The sequence below is a fragment of the Diceros bicornis genome, chromosome 28 (assembly GCF_020826845.1).
Source record: "Diceros bicornis minor isolate mBicDic1 chromosome 28, mDicBic1.mat.cur, whole genome shotgun sequence".
Lineage (NCBI taxonomy): Eukaryota > Metazoa > Chordata > Mammalia > Perissodactyla > Rhinocerotidae > Diceros > Diceros bicornis.
The window spans coordinates 22,713,161-22,731,006 of NC_080767.1; the positions used below are offsets into that span (position 1 = coordinate 22,713,161).

At 49.5% G+C, this 17,846-nt stretch overlaps 1 protein-coding gene across 5 annotated transcripts in view; it reads left to right on the plus strand.

Annotated features, from left to right (window-relative positions):
• Window positions 1-17,846, plus strand: part of TMEM268 (transmembrane protein 268) — a 35,513-nt gene extending 17,667 nt beyond the window's left edge. For 4 of the 5 annotated variants that reach the window (XM_058523864.1, XM_058523866.1, XM_058523867.1 and 1 more), the window contains 7 exons: window positions 441-550; window positions 2,604-2,711; window positions 3,781-3,930; window positions 8,194-8,304; window positions 10,334-10,414; window positions 11,311-11,496; window positions 14,924-17,846. In XM_058523864.1, coding sequence (XP_058379847.1) covers window positions 441-550; window positions 2,604-2,711; window positions 3,781-3,930; window positions 8,194-8,304; window positions 10,334-10,414; window positions 11,311-11,496; window positions 14,924-15,103 — 926 coding nt within the window. In that variant the 3' untranslated portion in view covers window positions 15,104-17,846. The remainder of the gene's footprint in view (window positions 1-440; window positions 551-2,603; window positions 2,712-3,780; window positions 3,931-8,193; window positions 8,305-10,333; window positions 10,415-11,310; window positions 11,497-14,923) is intronic. The other variant, XM_058523868.1, reaches the window with a different exon arrangement.

Sequence of the window (17,846 nt, forward strand, 5' to 3'; positions counted from 1 at the left end):
CCACAGTGGGTTCTCTCTTACTTAGCGTCTGAGCCCACCGGGAAGGTAAGAGTTATCTGGTTGAGTTTGCTTTGCAGTGCTCAGATAAACGTCTGCTGTGTCATCTCCTCAATGTAGTTAGTCGTTCCGTCTCTGTTTAAATATCCCCTGTGATGGGGAACTCACTACCTCCCATTCTGTGTGTGGATGGTTCACATTCTTGGGAAGTTCTTTCTTATGTGGTCTCCTGTTGTGTCCTACTAGCCTCCACACCCCAGTTCTCCCTCCTGGGAGCTTTCAGGCCAAGTCCAGTCCTTCTCCCGGAGGGATTTGAGGACAGCCACTGTGTCCCTCCTTGCCATGAGAAGGTTCTCGCAGCCAGAGGAGGTGATGCCATCAGGCTCTGGGCTCATCCAAAGTGCTTCTCTCTCAGCCTGATGAAGCTTCCGGTCTGCTTTCAGAGCTCCACAATGGCCAGGTCCTCACGGTTCTCCGGATTGACAACACCTGTGCACCCATCGCCTTCGATCTGGGGGCCGCAGAGGAGCAGCTGCAGACTTGGGGCATTCAGGTGAGGGCTGATTTTATTGCCTCCCTACCATTTTCCGCTCCATCCATCCATCCATCCATCCATCCATCCATCCGTCTATCCATCCTTTCATCCAGTTACAAAATATTTATTAAACACTCTGTGTCCAATATGGTTAGGGATGTAAGGAAGATGTATTAGAACTATCCCCTCTTCCCAATTAATTCACTTAACAAATGTGTGTTTTTGGGTGCCCATCCTGTGCCAGGCACTTACTTGGGCACTAGGTACATATTGAGTGGTGAATAGGACCCACTGCCTGTGCTCGCCCTGCTCATAGAGCCCCATGGGGGAGATGGACACACGTTGGATAGATCAGGGCAGGGTGAGATAAATGCTCCTGTAGAGGAACATCCAAGACGCTGAGGATGTGCACAGGAGAAGATGAGAAACCCGCCTGGGGAAGCAGTGGTTATGAAAGCTTCGCAGAGGAGCAGATACTCAGTCTGGGATCTAGAAGGAAAAACAGGAGTGGGCTGAGTAGACAGGAGGAAGGGCATTTTAGGAGAGGGAACTGTATATGTGAAGGAAAGGGTACATGACTTCGTTAGATAATAATGCAGTACCTTCAAGTGTCATAATTCGAGGCGTCAGCTCCACAGATCCATAGAGGTGGATGCAGATCTAGCTGCTGCTCACTGCCTGTGTGACTTTGGGCAGGTGACTTAACCTCTCTGAGCAGCAGTTTCCTCATATGTGTAATGAGGGCAATATTAATACCTATCTCCTAGAGTTTCTGTGAGGATTAAGTGAAATAATGCTCGAGGAACACATGCGCTGTCTCTGACAAAAAGTACATGTGCAATAAATTGTAGCCCTTGCAGTTGTTCAAGTCCCCCAGGCCTGGTTCTTTCTCGTGCCGAAGCCCCCGAATTGTTAGGCCTTCCCCCCCACACCCAGCGAGGATTAACTGTGGATGGGGAAGATACAGTGCTGATTTTACCCTGAAGATTTTGGAGTTCTCTTCCTTAAAACTGAGTCGCATTATTGTTTAAAACAGCATTTTACCGCATTAAACGGAAGCTTTCCAAGTTGACAGTACTGACCTCACACCAGCACAGCAGCTGGTGGATGCTCCCACGTTTCCTTTCAGCCTGTGTACAGAAGAACACTTCTCTTTACCACTTGTCCTCAGATGGGGTTTTCTTAACCGGGGGACGGTTTACATATTGTTCTACCGTGTTCCTAAATATCATCTTTAATGGCTAAATTCTGTTTTCTGAAGCAGTCCACTCTTGGAGGGCCTTTATGCTCTATGACGTTTTTTGTTTGGGCAGGAAGATGCGAGTGTGCAGTTCTTTGGACTGTATTAATAGTTATCGATATTGCAGTATTGATAATAGTGCCTGCATATCAAGTGTTCGGTATGGACCCGGCGCTGGGCCAGTATACACATGCACCTAGATACACATTTCTATCCATATAAGACATAACCGGCTGTGGTAGGGAGAGCAAAGGCCCCAAAGATGTCCAGATAAGATGTATATACGTATTATACATGGACTTATTGTATCATACATATGTGAGTACCGTATATGTATTATCTTATTTGATATGCACACCACCCCTACAAGGTGGATACTCTTATTATCCTCATTTTATAGAGGAGGAAACCGAGGCTCAGAGAAGTGGGGTTACTTGCTCCAGGTCACACAGCACATGAGTGGCAGGGCCAAGGTTTGGACCCGGGGCTGGCTGACTCCAGGGCCTGTGCCTTAACCGTTAGGCTATCCTGGGTCTGCCGTGAGGTCCTGAGCCTTGGGCTGTGGGGGTCCCTCTGCAGGATGTCCTCCTGGCCCTTGAGCTGTCCCACCTCCCCGGTGGTACCCGTCCTTCCCTGAGGCGGGAGCTGCAGCCTGGGATTGCCACCCAGTGCTCCGAGCTCCTCCTTCTGCCTCCTGGGACAGCCCGGGATGTGCCTGCTCTTTCTTCTACACCAAAGTCGCATGAGCTGGAGATGACTTGCTGCTGGCGGGAAGGAGGTGGGGAGCGGTTCTCGTGGCTGACTGATTGCTTTCCCTCGGGCGGCCACCAGGTCCCGGCCGACCAGTACCGGAGCCTGGCTGAGAGCGCCCTCTTGGAGCCCCAAGTGAGAAGATACATCATCTACAACTCCAGGCCTATGCGGCTGGCCTTTGCCGTGGTAAGGCGGGGGATGGGCCCGCACACTGACCCTGCTGTGGCCCCTGTGGCACTGCTGAATTCGGCATGGCATCGTGTCCTGTTGGTATGGGTGGGGCGTTTGGGGGCTGGTGGCCTGGCGGCCTGGAGAGAGCAGTCCGCGTGGACCTGGATTTGGTAGAGGAGGACATTTGTGGGAGAGAGTTGTAACCAGGTCCCACATTAGGACGGGAGGCAGGGTTTCCTAAGGGCAGAGCTTGGGACTGGGAATCTGCAGACCCGCTGCTGAGGCTCTGGACTTAATGTCTGGCTTTGTCAAGACTTTCTACCTCTCAGGGACTTGGTTTCCCCATCTGTTCAACAGATAGGTCCATTTCATCTCTAACCATATATACGTATAAACATATATATACCTACACACACACACACACACACACACACACACACACATACACATACATATGTACATACATATATAAGGTAGAGCCAGTGTTTGAACCCAGACAGACTGGTTTCAGCATCTGTGTATTAACCACGTTGACTGGCTGCTTCTCTGTATGTATAAATGAGCAAATAGCACTCCTGACTCCCACGACCTGCTTCTAGGGAAGGGAAAAGGATGGCAACCGACATTTATTAATTCCTTAATAAGTGCTAGGCTGTTACATACGTTATCTTATTAGCCCTTATAACAACCCTGTGAAGTAGGTATTATCCCCATTTTACAGATGAGGAAACTGAGGCTCAGAGAGCTATTATAACTTGTCCAAGCCATGTAGCTGTTGAAGGGTCAGCGTGGGCTTCTGACTCAAAGTTTTCTCACTCTCAAGTCCCCTGCCCTTTTCTGTTTTATTTATAATCAGGGTAAGCAAGGATTCGGGGCAGCTATTCTAACACCGTTTCTCCACCTTTGCTTATGAACAAGGACCAAGGGCGCATGCTCCCACACCCCCATCCGTCTCTTACTGGCCCTGTGAGCTCTTTGAATCCGAGGAGGGTGTCAGAAGTGTCCAAAGGGTGTCCCTTTGAACGGAGCTGCTTCGTTCGAGGACTGTTGTTCCTGACAAGGCTCTTACTCTGGCCTCTCGCAGGTTTTCTACGTGGTGGTGTGGGCCAACATCTACTCCACCAGCCAGCTGTTTGCCCTGGGGAACCACTGGGTGGGCGTGTTGCTCGTGACCCTGGCCGCGGTGAGCCTGACCTTGATTCTTGTGCTTGTCTTCGAGAGACACCAGAGGAAGGTGAGACATCCGGAGACCCCAGCCACGCTCCCTCCGGAATCGGGCAGGAGAATCCCAAGTCAGGTTGCCCTCCTTTACCTGCTTCAAAGAATTCCTCCAGCTGTGAAAATTCACACTGCCCAGGTGCCCAGTGGCTCCAAGAAATCAAATCACGTGCGTGATGGAATCCTCTCTGTTTCTCCTGTCTCGTCCCCTTGGGTTGTTTTTCTGGAAGCAAGCTGTGTTTAGAGGGCGTCTCGGAGGGCACTTGGAGTTTCCTGAGCCCTGTCACGCACCTGGTCTCCCCGGATGCTCGCGACAGCCCTGTGAGCGATGAGGGCGTCCCTGAGGCCCCCTCGCAGCACACGGTGCCTGAGGCTGAGCATCGTGGAGAGGCTGGCGGGTGCTGACCTGGTGCTCTGATGACAGGCGTGTCTCATTTAACTCCAGCAGTGACCTTTGAGGCAGAGAGTGGGTGGTTAGAGAGCCTGGGTAAGTTGTCCTGATCCCCCTCTGAGTGGCAGAGCCGGGTTCCAGGCCTGAGCCCTCTGCCTCCCGGTCTCATCACCAAGGAGATTGGTACCTCCCAGCCTGATGTATGGTTCACTGATTGTATTCTGCTTCTTCAACGTCTGTCTGTTGTTACTTACCGAGCACTTCAGATGTGCTGGCTCGTCTACGAAGGACTTTACGTATGTTAACTCGTTAAACCCCCCGTAAATCTCTGGGTGGAATCTTTTACACTCCTGTTGCAGATGAGGAACCCGAGGCTCTGAAAGGCTTAGGGAGGGGTCCCAGGCCATGCTCCTCATAACTGGCAGAGCTGGAATTCAGGGCCGGGATGCTCAGATTCCAAGCCGTGTTCTCAGTCGATACCCTAGTCTGGGTATTCTCTGGCTGCTGAAACAGATTACCATAGATGTAATGGCTTAAAACCACACAAATTTATCGTCTTGCAGTTCTGTAGTTTCGAAGTTGGACACGGCAGGGCTGCATGTTTTCTGGAAGGATTCTCCTAGGGGAGAGTCCATCTCCTTGCCTTTGCTAGCTCCTAGGGGCCGCCTGCATTCCTTGGCTCGTGGCTCCCTCCTCCATCTTCAAAGTCAGCAATGGCAGGGCGAGTCCTTCTCACATCTTTGACTCTGAATCTTGGCTGCCATCTTCCATCTTTAAGGCCCCTTGTGCTTACATGGGGCTGCCTGGATAATCTGGGACCATCTCCCTGTTTTCAGGTCAGCTAATTAGCAACGTTAATTCCACCTGCAGCCTGAAATCCCCTTTGCCATGTAACGTAACAGATTCACAGGTTCTGGGGAGTAGGACTTAGGCGTCTTGGGGGGGACGTTATTCTGCCTCCCACACCTCTGCTGGCTTTCCACCTGCTGAGGAAGCTCCCCCAGCACCCGTCTCAAAGCCGGACTCTGAGATCTTTAGCAAATGCTCCGCTCTGGCCTGACTCAGGAGGAGAGGGCGCAATGCTGGGCAGTGTGGTGAGGGTTTGCGGTATGAATTCCATTGAGCGCCTGGGCTCACAGAGACAAATGGGAACTTTATGGCCTAATCATTCTGAAAAGATCTTTGTTGGGCTTTGCAACGAGGCTGACAAAATAATGCTGCCCTGGGGCTCTGTTGAAGCTTTCATGGCCCTTATGCTTGGCCTGTAAAAACATAAATCCAGCTGGCCGCTCCTGCAGCCAGAAACTTCTCTTGGGGAGGGGAACTAGCAAAGCGTTCTGCGGTAGCAGGAGCAAGTGAATAGCTGACCCCTGGCAGGTGCTTCGAGGATGCAATTGGAGAATACCTGCTGGGCTCTGCCTCCGTCTCTCCCTTCCCTCCTTGTTCACCTGGTATTTGTGAAGCCCGGCAAGTACCAGGTAATGTGTTTGAGGCAGGACACAGAGATGAACAAGACAGTGTCTTCCTCATCGGTGCGGCATGGAGGGCCCAGGTACATAGTGGCACTCTTGGCATCACTGTTTGCTCGTCCAGGGAACCCCTCCAGGGTCCTTTCCTTTCTAATAATGACCACCATGTAATGAGCACCTATTATGTGCTCTGTGTTTGGATCTTGATATCTGTGCCCAACAACCTGACAAGGAGGCACGATACCTCTGCCATTTGCCAGCTCTGCAACCTGGGTAATTTCTTAGTTAACCTCTCAGGGCCTTCGTTTCCTCATCTGTCAATTGGGATCATAATTTTAGCTCCCTCCTAGGATTATTGGGAGAACTAAATGACTTAATACACACAAAGTGCTTATAATACTACCTGCTATAAAAGGAATGCTCATTAAGTGTTAACTGTTACGATTATTTACTCTGTTTTCCAGCGGGGGAAACTGAAGCTCAGAGAGGTTATGTAACTAGTCTGTGGTCACACGGCCCTCCTTAGGTCTTCCTTTGGGCCTCAGCTTAAGGACTTCGTCCTTCTTGGATCCCTCATCACTCAGGAACATGCAGATCCCCCTTCCCGACCATCGTCACTCTTACTGTTAGTGTCCTACCTGTGTCACACAGCATCCTGAGAGCCTCATCATTTTGCACACACTGCCTTGTTTTCCCCTTGTTTGGGGAATTTATTAGCCTTTCTCAAGACTGGAAGGTTTGTGAAGGCAGGCAAGACCCTGCCTGTATCCCCTATAGAGTAGAGCACGTTGCTAGGGCATGTGGCAAGCTCCTACAATGTTTGTGGCCGACATGGTACAGTGGAAAACATGTCTTCAATGCAATATCATCGTCATAATGATATCAGCTGACATGTATTCTTTGTGGATTAACTCATTTCATCCTTATTCCAACCCTGATTATAAGGAATGTTAGTATCTCCAAATTGGAGATGAGGAGACGGAGGCAGAGAGGTGGTGAGTAATTTGCCCGAGGTCATACAGGTAATGAGAGTTGGAGTCAGGATTTGAACCATCAGTGATGCAGGTTTCTGAAAGGGTGAGCAACTCTTACTAACGTTCTAGGCCAAACAAAATATAATCATCCCTCATTCGCATAGTAGTGGCATTCCTGGAAAATTCAGTATATTTTAAAAAAACCCAATTTAGGTTTATATGTAAAATGGAGTTAGGTTGGCCAGCAGAGAATGATAAGTAGGTTTTTCACTGCCTTCACGCCTGGTGGGGCATTTGGGTGTGGGTAGGCCGAGAGACACTTCTTCCACCTGCAGGATTGTCTCTTATGGGACATGACCTTCAGTGGAAGGCACGTGTTAGCATCCCTGGTCCTCGTCCCTAAGTGCCAGCTTTGCCCATCCCGTCCCTGTGGTGACCAAAAGGACCAGCCCACATTTCCAGGAGCTCTCTGCGGGGATCCTGCCCCTTTTGTGGACCATTGTCCTTAATTGGGCTGCCTTCTTGTTTTTTTGTTGAGGGGGCTTGGCCCTGAGCTAACATCTATTGCCAATCTTCCTCTTTTTGGTGAGGAAGATTGGCCCTGAACTAACATCTGTGCCCATCCTCCTCTACTTTGTATATGGGGCGCTGCCACAGCATGGCTTGATGAGCGGTGTGTATGTCTGCGCCAGAATCCAAACCTGTGAACCCCAGGCCGCCGAAGCAGAGCATGCAGACTTAACCACTACACCACTGGGCCGGCCCCTGGGCTGCCTTCTAATTGTATCTCAGAGTCCTTGTGGGGTCTCTTCCCCAAACCAGCACTTTGGGTCTCATTACCCTCCTCCTCCCCGACCTGTTTAACATCTACTTTGTCAACTAAGTGCATGGTGTCGTTGGTTTGGGTGGGAAAGAAGGAGGTGGATTCCCAGAGCCCCCCTCTGAGGGCCAGCACTGTGCTTGGTACTTCGGAGAGCAGGTGCCTTATAGACAGAGTAGGTGCTTTACTTACACAGTAAATGCTCAACCCACCCAACCCCCTGGCAACCCTCCTCCTCCCGCAGCTGTCTATTGCACCCGACTGTGTCCCGGGCACTGGGACACAATCTCAATTAAATCTCACCCCATCCTAAGAGACAGGGATACACTTTATCCTTATTCTACAACTGTGGAAAGTAGGACTCAGAGAAGGCACATAACTTGTCCAGGCCCACAAAGCCAGGAAGTAGCAGAGCTGGGCTTCAGCCCAGGGCTGTCTGACACCACTGAATTTGTTGTCCCAGAAACCCCATGATCCTATTTTATACGGGAGGCAATGGATGTTTCTGGGAGATGAAGGTTGTCCCATGGTGTCTAGGGGTGGGACAGTGTGTGGTAGTTGCCGGGGCCCAAGAGCTCCCTGGCAGCGTGGAGGTTTGGCCACAGGGCTGGCGTTTGTCCTACAGGCCAACACCAACACCGACCTAAGACTGGCGGCTGCCAACGGAGCCCTCCAGAGACACCGGGTGCTGCTGGGGGTGACGGACACGGTGGAAGGCTGCCAGAGCGTGATTCAGGTAGTCGTCTTGGAGTGACCTCTCCTGCGGGCCCGCTGGGCTGGGCTGGTGGGGAGAGGTGGCCCCGTGCTCTCCCCGTCTGCACAGTGTCGTCCGGAGTCTGCTAATGAGATGGCGTCGGCAGCCCTTCCCTTCCTCCCTGCTCCAGCGTTTCTTCCTGGAACTCCTCCCTGGGCAGTAAGCAGCAGCCTAGAATCTCCACAGAGCGGGGCGGGAAGGGAGGCTCAGAGACCGTCCAAGCCGCACTCCTCATTCAACATTTATTCAGCAGACAGATGGGGCCTCCTCTGCGCTGAGCCCTCAGTGCCCCGGTGAGGTCCCTGCAGAGGCAGGTCGGACCCTGAAGGCCTTGTCTTCCTGGATCAGATGTTTTCTTTGCCCCAAGGGCGGTGGGGAGATCTTAAGTGACTAGGATGAGGTCACATGTGGGTCTGGGACACAGCTGGCGTAGTTGAGGCCCAGGGTTGCTGATCTGGCTGGGCTCTGCCTGGTGGGATTGCTAAATCGCTCAACACCACATCTGCATTCTCACCAGTCATTGCCCCTCGCCCAGTGGGAGCCCAGCGGGCGGGGGTGCAGGTGGGCCCTGGGAAGAAACTCCTTGTGCATATGACCTGTTCATCCCATAAATATTTATTGAGAGACTACTATGTGCCAGGCACTGTCCTGGCTGCTGAGGCTGCAGCAGAGAACAGACATACATGGATCCCTGTGTTTATGGAGCCTCGCACACCTGAGGTGGTGTAGGGTGTAAGAGGATCTTGCCTGGCACCGGGGGTGAACTTGATGGCATCACAAGATTTCTGGCAGTTCAAGTGTGACATCATAGATTGGGAGCCCCTTGAATCTAGGGGTCCTTTCAGCCTCACGTATCAGTAAATCCTCTTTATCATTTGATACAGAGGAGTGACTTGGCAAGTGTTAGTTGAATGCATGGATGGATGGATGACTAATGAATGGACACATCTTTTAAGATAATTAGATTCTTTCAGTTTCAAAGTAGTATCTTGGGATGAAATGATACAATATCTTAGATTTTCTTTAAAATCACCTGGGGTGGGGTGGGGTGGGGGAGGTGTCTCGAGTGAGTAATGGTTGGGGGTAGAGATGAAACAAGAATAGCCATGAGGTGATAACTGTTGAACCAAGATGATGGGTAGCTGGAAGTTAATGACTTCATTTGCCCTACTTTTGTATATGTTTGGAAAATTTCATAATAGAAGATAAAAAAAAAATTCATCTAAAAAATATTCCCTTGGGGATGAGACAGTGGGAGAGACTAGTTGGCAAGAGGGATGTGAGCTTGGATCTCGTGGGTCAGTCACTGTGGGGACGGAGGTCTGGGATCCAGAGGAGGTGGCCATTGGATGGAGGTATGAGATGTGGGCCACCAGATTCTTGCAGAACTTTGGTTGTGACGTGTGGCGGGTGTGGACGTGACAAGATGTTGTAATGTGTGAACGTGGAGTTCGGCCTGGCTGAGGGTAACCTGGCCTTCTGGGGACTGTTGAGGTTGAGGGGGAAGGGGAGGTAATGGTGTGGTGAAGACATCTCACCCCGCTCCCCTCCCCCCATGGCACCCCAGTTGACTACCTCTGACCTGGGCAGTGCGGGTGACAGCTCTGAAGAGTTTCACTCGTTGGCGTGTTGGGTTCCAGAGAGAAGGGCCCCCCAGCCCCTGGGGGTGAAGATGGTAGCCCCAGATGGATACATGGTGTCCAGGATGGTTTGCAGTCCTTCTGGGGGTGCTGAGTGACTTGTGGGAGATGGGGCTGCAGCCGTTTTGGCATTTTCCAAATTTGCACACAAAGCCATTTTTCTACCAGCCATACAAAGGAGACTTCACGTATGGAGACTCTGAGAGAGAGCAGAATGGTATGTTCCCGCCAGAGACCAGGATAAATCCAGTCGTCCTCAGAAGGGTGGTCCTCTGGTGAGGGGTCAGGTGGTGGAGGATGGTCTCAGGGTCAGATAGTTCAAGGTCGAGCTGGCTTTGGGCCTCAGCGGTCATGGCTTCCTCTCTCCCCAGCTCTGGTTTGTCTACTTCGACCTGGAGAACTGTGTGAAGTTCTTATCCGACCACGTTCAAGAAATGAAGACTAGCCAAGAGGTAAGCCACCTTAAGTGAAAAACCCAACAGAAAAATAAACCAGGAGGCCACGTTGTATAGACTGCATTACCTCGATGTTGGAAAAATGTCTCAAGAAAAGTTACTTGAAAGGAAGAATTACCTACGTGGAGTCAGTGATTGCTTTTGCCTAGGGAATTATGACTTTTTAATCTCATTTTAATGAATCCCCTCCTTTTTAACTAATTGCATTTTCTACATTTCCTGAGGTGAGTATATATTTATAATATAATAATAAAGATCCTGGCAGAGGAAAGTACCATGTATTTAGATGACTTGCATGTGTTCAAAATGCCTGCCTACCATTTATGGAGAAGAACAGGGAAATTTTGCTCTCATTCTGCAGTGAGGAAACTGAGGCTCGGGAACTCCTGTTGCCGGCCGCCTGTGGTCACAGGGCCAATGGGTGATGCCTGGTTTGGAGCCCAGCCCGCCTGTCCCCGAGCCCAGGGCCGCTTCCCTGGGGTCGGCCTTTTCCTGGGCCCTGCAAATGCTGTAGCCGGTCTTGAAGTGAGAATGCTGGTTTAGCCCTGATCCTAGCCCGTTAGTTCCCGTGTGGCTTTGGGCAAGGGCTTTGAGCTTCAGTTTCTCATCTGCAAGATATGGATAAAGAGACCCCCATCCCAGGACGCTTTGAGGAGCAAATGAGAGCAAGGAAGGAAGAGTGCTCCAGAAGCTATTCAAGACCGCACTCGTGTAGGGAATTGTCAGATCTGTCCAGTGTGGCTCAGTTCCAGGTTCTCATGAGGTCAGCCTCTGAGTCTGTAGATGGATCCGTCTGTCCTGTGTGGGATCCCTCTGTCCTCTGCAGCTCAGGGCCTGCCACGTACCACCCAACTTAGGACACCACCCGAGCCCCCTCTCTCTTTCCTTTGTAGTCCTTGCTGAGAAGCAGATTGAGCCAGCTGTGTGTTGTCATGGAGACTGGAGTGAGCCCTGCGACGGAGGAGGAGCCTGAGAACCTGCTGGAGGACACTCCTCTCCTGCCCAGCAGTCCTCAGCCCAAGGAGAGGCCGCTCATGCAGACTGAACTTCACCAACTCGTTCCTGACGCTGAGCCGGAGGTAACGGCCACCAGGGCCGCCTTCCCTCGTGGGGTATTTGCGTAGAGTCCCTATGGGGGTCTCAGGTTCTACATTCATGGGGACATGGCTTTGCTGAGTTGGGAGGGACCATGCACATCTTCTAGCTTACTAGTTTTCTATATTTTTTTCCCTTCACCCCAGCACTTTAAAAAATAGCTTACAGGGGGGCCAGCCTGGTGGCATAGTGGTTAAGTTTGAGCACTCTGCTTCGGCGGCCCGGGGTTCGCAGGTTTGGATCCCGGGCGTGGACCTACACACCGCTCTTGAGGCCACACTGTGGCAGGCCTCCCACATATAAAGTAGAGGAAGATGGGCACGGATGTTAGCTGAGGGCCAGTCTTCCTCAGCAAAAAGAGGAGGATTGGCAAGGGATGTTAGCTCAGGGCTAATCTTCCTCACCAAAAAAAAAAAAAAAAAAAAGGAAAGAAAAATAGCGTATAGGAATCATTTCATACGTATTGGTTTTTTTCCCCCATTTAAAAAATATCTTGGATATTCTTTTTGGTAATTCTGTTGGATGTATAGTTGTACGTGGATGGATCATAGCCTGCCTAGCCATGAACATGTTGATGAATATTTGGGTCATTTTTTAATCTGTCTATTGATCAATCAATCATCTATCCATCCACTTAAATTGCAGTTGGATATTTAAATCTTATATGCATCTCTGTTGAATTCTAGTTCCTCCAGCCCCAGAGTCCTGTTGGGTCCTGCCCTGCCAAGCTGTGTGTTGGGTATGGCCAAGTGCCGATAGACCAGAAGTCTGGTAGTGTGGCTTGCAGCCTGTGCCGCCCTCTCCTCTCCATGAGGACAGAGCCACTGTCTGGAGACATGCAGCGAGAGGTGACCTCAGGCATTGGGGTGATGCAGGAGAGCACTTGCATTTTCTTTCCAGCCAACAAATTTGGAGACTAAAGGTCCAAATCAGCCAAGACTTTCCCTTTCGCACTGCTGGGGAGTGGGGGGCTGCAGATAGGACTATTACAAGGGAAAATGATAAATATCTTCATCTCTTCACTTGAATCCCACTGACTTTTTTTTTTAAAGAACAGAAAAGATCGACAAGGTCACGTACTTTATTGTGGCATGCGTGTCTGGGTTTATGTGAAATAGCCTATTAAATATGATAGGTCTCCAATTACTTTTTCAAATTCATTTGAACCAATAGTAATACAACTTCCTGGCATGAATATCAAGGCTCAGTGTGTGTGCACATGGTTTTAAAGTAGCTGGCCCTTATAACTTACAGGGAAAATATAATCAATGCCCAAGTCTCAGCGTGGACTGGACTGTTATATTTCAGTAGGAATGCAGTGTCTGTGAAAGGCGGAGAAATGGTTTTAATGACCTCTTACATTTTTACAGATTTTTATTATGCATAAAACTCTTTAGCAGACTCTCTGAAGTATGGATTATCTTTTTTTCTTCCTTGATGGGTGAAATGAGCTTCCAAGTGGTCAGCTGACTTGCCCAGGGTCACAGAGCAAGGGAGAATGTGGCACAGCCAAGGGCAGACGCCAGCCCTGCGGCCAATTTTTCTGTCCCAGTTCTTGCTTCTCACGTTATAGATTTTAGCGTAGGCGGGCGAGAAGATCAATCTGCGTTAGTGAGTGGTAGGCTATTTAAGTTTTCAGTATTTTCTAGGACAAAGGATAACTCAAGGGAAACACTGATCCCACAGAGCTAGGTGGAGTTGCTGCTTGTTGAATAATGTTAATGGTAATGATATTGACATTATTGAGCTCTAGGTGCTCGGCTTTCTATCCATGAGTTCCTTTAATCCTCCCTCCAGCTCAGCCAGATGGATGCTATGCTTTTCCACCTTTTACCGATGAATAAATGGGCTCAGCAAGGTGAAATGACTTGCCTGGGGTCTGTCAAAGTGGCCGAGCTGAAATTCCTCCTCTGCCTTTTTGATTCGAAAGCCTGTTCTTCATCGCTAACTCTACCGACATAAGCAGCCTTGATGTAATGCACTTGATTACACTTTATTACATTCAGACTGGACATGAGTATTGTGAAAGGCCTTCAGTTTGACGCATGAGGAATTGAAGCATTTTCCCTGGAATCCCAACTCCCAGAGCAGTGAAGGGAACCGTAGAGACCAAATATATTTTTCTTGTTCTTGCCTTTGAGTTGATTCCAACTCCTAGTGACCCTGTGGACAGCAGAGCTGCACCTGCCTGGTCTTTCTGCGCCATCCTCTCACCTTCCGGCGCTGTATCCGACAGTGCTCCACTGCTATTCATAGGGTTTCCACGGCCAGTTTTTTCAGAAGTGAGTGGCCAGGCCCTTCTTCCTAGTCCGTCTTAGTCTGGAAGCTCCGTTGAAACCTGCCCACTATGGTGACCCTGCTGGTATTTGAAATCTCTGTGGCACAGCTTTCAGCATCACAGCAACACACAACTGCTACAGTATGACAACTAACAGACAGGTGGTGTGGTTCCCTGAGTTGGAAACAAACCCTGGCCACAGTGGTGAGAGCACCGAATCTTAACCACTCAACCATCAGGGCTGGCCTGGGTTAATAAGAGCATGTGTTAAATCCAATTTTTTAAATTCCTTTTTGGTTTTTTTACTTTTTTTCATGCAGTAAAATATACATAATATGAAATTTACCACCTTAACCATTTTAAAGTGTACGATTCAATGGCATTAAGTACATTCATATTATTGTGCAACCATCACCATCATCCACGTCCAGAACTTTTCATCTTCCCAAAGCGAAACTCCTTATTCGTTAAACACTAACTCCCACTTTACCCCTTCCCCAGCCCCTGGCAGCCACCCTTCTCCTTTGTGTCTCTGTAAATTTACTACTGTAGGTGCCTCATATAAGTGGAATCATACAGTATTTGTCTTTTTGTGACAAATCCAGTTTTTATAAGCAAACTCTTAATATGGTAGGAGTACTTGTCTAATGAAACCCAGCAGGTACCGTGTATGAACTGAAGAATCCTGCCCTCATGGGATCTTCCCCCGACCCTGTCCCTATTTGCTGGGGATTTTCTTCAAGTACATTACCCTGACCTCATGCTTGATAGACTCACAGACATTTGAAACGTGAGGAAGCGTGTGCATGTGTGTGATTGGCCTGTAGAAATCGGCGGTAATTTCTCTAGTGCTCTGAGGCTCCCTAGCATTTTCGTGCAGATATTGTTGCCTATCAGCAGTCAGGTTACCCGCCTCAGAGACGAGGAAACTGAGGCTGCAGGTGCCCCACAGAGTGAGCTGCAGAGCTGGGGTCCCAGACCAAGCCAGGCGTCTTCCAGGAGCCCCAGGCAAGGGCCTGGCCGGGTCTTCCCAGGGAGTATCGCTGCTGGTCCCGGCGGGGTGTAAACCACCTGGCTTTCCTTCATGCGTTTCATGCTTCTCTGGCCCTCACTCTCTTCCCTGCCTCTTCCAGGAAATGGCCCAGCAGCTGCTGGCGGTGTTTGGTGGCTACTACATCCGGCTCCTGGTGACCTCGCAGCTCCCCCAGGCAGGGGGGACGCGGCACATGGACTCTCCGAGGGTTCCATGCCCCTGCCAGTTCATAGAAGCCCACATTCTGGGCACAGGGTGCTGCCCGTTCCTGGCCAGGTGACCTAAGGACAGAAGTACTCATCTTCCTCTAAGACTGAAGGTGACAAGTGAGGGAGGCCTCAGGAGCCCAGGGTGGCCGATGGCGAGCCCTCGGGGAGGAGAGGAGTGTCTTGGAGCACCCCGAAGGGTGTCAGTCATGTCAGCAACGGGGGTGTCATGCTCACTCCAGGACCCTGCACAGAAATGGCTTCTCAACATCCCATCTGGACCCCTCGCCTTTACAGAAGCTGATGGTCGCCGAGCTGGTGCCCCTCCGAGCCACTCTCTGTGCTGCTCAGAACCGTGGGCGTGGATGGAAGGGCCCCTCTCCCATCCCTTTCATTGCTGGAGATCCCAGGAAATGTGAAGATGACCAGACTGGGCCACGCAGGTGTCCCAAGCTTGACCTCAGATGATGCTCCCATCTCCAACCCCTTCATGTCAGATGGGGAAACAGATGCTCAGGGAGGACATTGCTCTTGGTGGCACTGCCCCGGGCCTCTAAAATGATAAGACTCCCTCTTCCCAACTGAAGCAAAGAAGTAAATTCTCAGAATGTTCTCCATTTTTAAGTTTTTCTTCTTCTATATTTTATGAAAAACAGTGGCACCTGTGTTTGTCGTCTGCTAGCACACAGGCTTCCAGGGACAGAAGAAAGACACAAACGGCACACAACTGTTAATGGAATATTTGGAAAAGACCCATCCTGTCTGACTGGACAACTTATTTTGTTCAAAGGCGTGCTTGCTTGTGGTTCTGGTTTTATACTGCAGATGGAGAGCAATGTCCTGTTTTCTGACACTAACACTGTCCTGGAATGAAGCAGGATCTCTCACTCCTGGAGCTCCGTGATGAGCTAAGAAGCTTCCAGGTTCTCTGCTTCTGAAGAAATTTGAAGTTCATTATTCTGTAGGCCCCAATTCAATATGGCCTTTAAAAGCTCCCCAGCCCCTAAGACCCAACCTTCATCTGCAATTTTGGCTTCATCTCCCACAAAATTCCTTCATAAGTTAAAACTTTTTCCTGAACTGACATGCCTATTCCTTTCCATCTTTTGGACTCCTATGCATGCTTCAAAGCCCGGTGTTACTTACCCGTCTTTCAGGAATCCTTCCAATACAGCCATCCCTGCTTCTCTCTGCCTCCTTTAAATTCTTGATGTAGATGCTGCCTTTACTGATGTTTTAAGTTATCGATTCTGTTTTCCTGTGCACATGCCTATTTTTCTAGCTAGACTATAAGCTCCTCAAAGACAAAGACTGTACCCTGTGCTTTTTGTGCATAATCTGGACTTGCTAAGGAAAAAGAAAGTTCTGTGGATTGAGTGCTTTGTCATCTCCATAGTAGCTTTTGCAAATTGCTTTCTATGCTCAGTTGAATAATAAGGTTGGCACAGACTTGGCTTCTGGTCCTGAGCCACCCCTTCTAGCTGTGTAACTTTTGGCTGGTCCTCAGTTTACCCATCTGTGTAATGGGTAGACTGGATGATTCTTAATGGCCCTTGCAAGCCAAAGTTCTGGGAATTTCCGGGTTTTTTTTGCTCCTTCCTAGTCCTTGGCCTCTCTGTCGGTTATGCCTTTATCTACTTGTAGAAAGGTCCTATGGCCCCACACGGTGTCCCAGGTCTGAGGTGTCCCAAACCTGGTGCTCCTTTGGATGCAACACTGGCCTAGCCAGCAGGAGACCTGGATTCTCATCCAAGATCTGCTGCTTCCTAGCTGTGTGACCTTGGCTAGGTCACTTAGAACCTCTCTGAGTGTCAGTTCACTCATTTATAAATGGATCTGGTGGACATGAAATGTACTAATGCGAGTGACTTGCCCTGTAAGAGAGGAACCTATTTGCTTTCTCTGGGCCGGAGAAGAGAAATCAAGTGCGTAGACCAGCCCTTGGAAGTGGCTGTTCTAGGCATTTCTCTGAGGGCAGATTTGCTCAATGAGAATTATTCATGAAGGCAATCACTGTCTTTCTCCTCTGCCTCAGAGGAAATGTGAGCTGTGAATGCAATCACAGAAGCCCATATTTATTTAACCATAAAACCCTGGTAAGTATAATACTAGAGAATATAAATGTGTGCGTTAAATGGCAAAACAGCAGTTTTTCCATTTTAAGGCTTAAAGAGCGCTTGCTTGTGTTCTTTCTTGCCTTTTCCTCTCTTTAGAGTTCCTGATGGTCTCACCTGGTGGGTGGGGCATCCAGAGGTGCCCACAACATTCATTTCTTTGCATTTGTGCCTCAGTTTCCTCATTTAGAAAATTCTGTGATTTCTGTTTTGCCTACGTCACAGGGTTGCTGTGAAGACAGATTCCACAAATGAACACGCATTCTAAGATTTAAGGCTCTGAATTAATGATAGGCGTCGTGATGGGGACAGTGCAGAGTCATGAAGGGGATGAGGGGAGGACCTCGGAGCTTGGGTTTTATTCAAATCCGGGTTCTGCCCTTAGGAGCAGCATCCGTCCCATCCTTGAGTCTCACTCCTCTTGTGTGATAAGAATACCCACCTGGAGGGTTATTATGAAGATCCAGTGATACCAAAATTGTGAAATGCTTGCAACTTTGAGTTGCAAGCTTGAGTAAGAGCTTAATAAATTGTTGCTATTTTTTTTTCTCTCACTATGTCTTATATACTGTAGGTGCCTGGTGTATCTTGTTATTGATATAGTAGATTGTTAACAGTTAATGTTTATTCATTCTGCATCAGACCTCAGTTACTCCACCACCGTGGGGTGTATTTCTGTGAATAAAGATGCTAGTTAAATCTC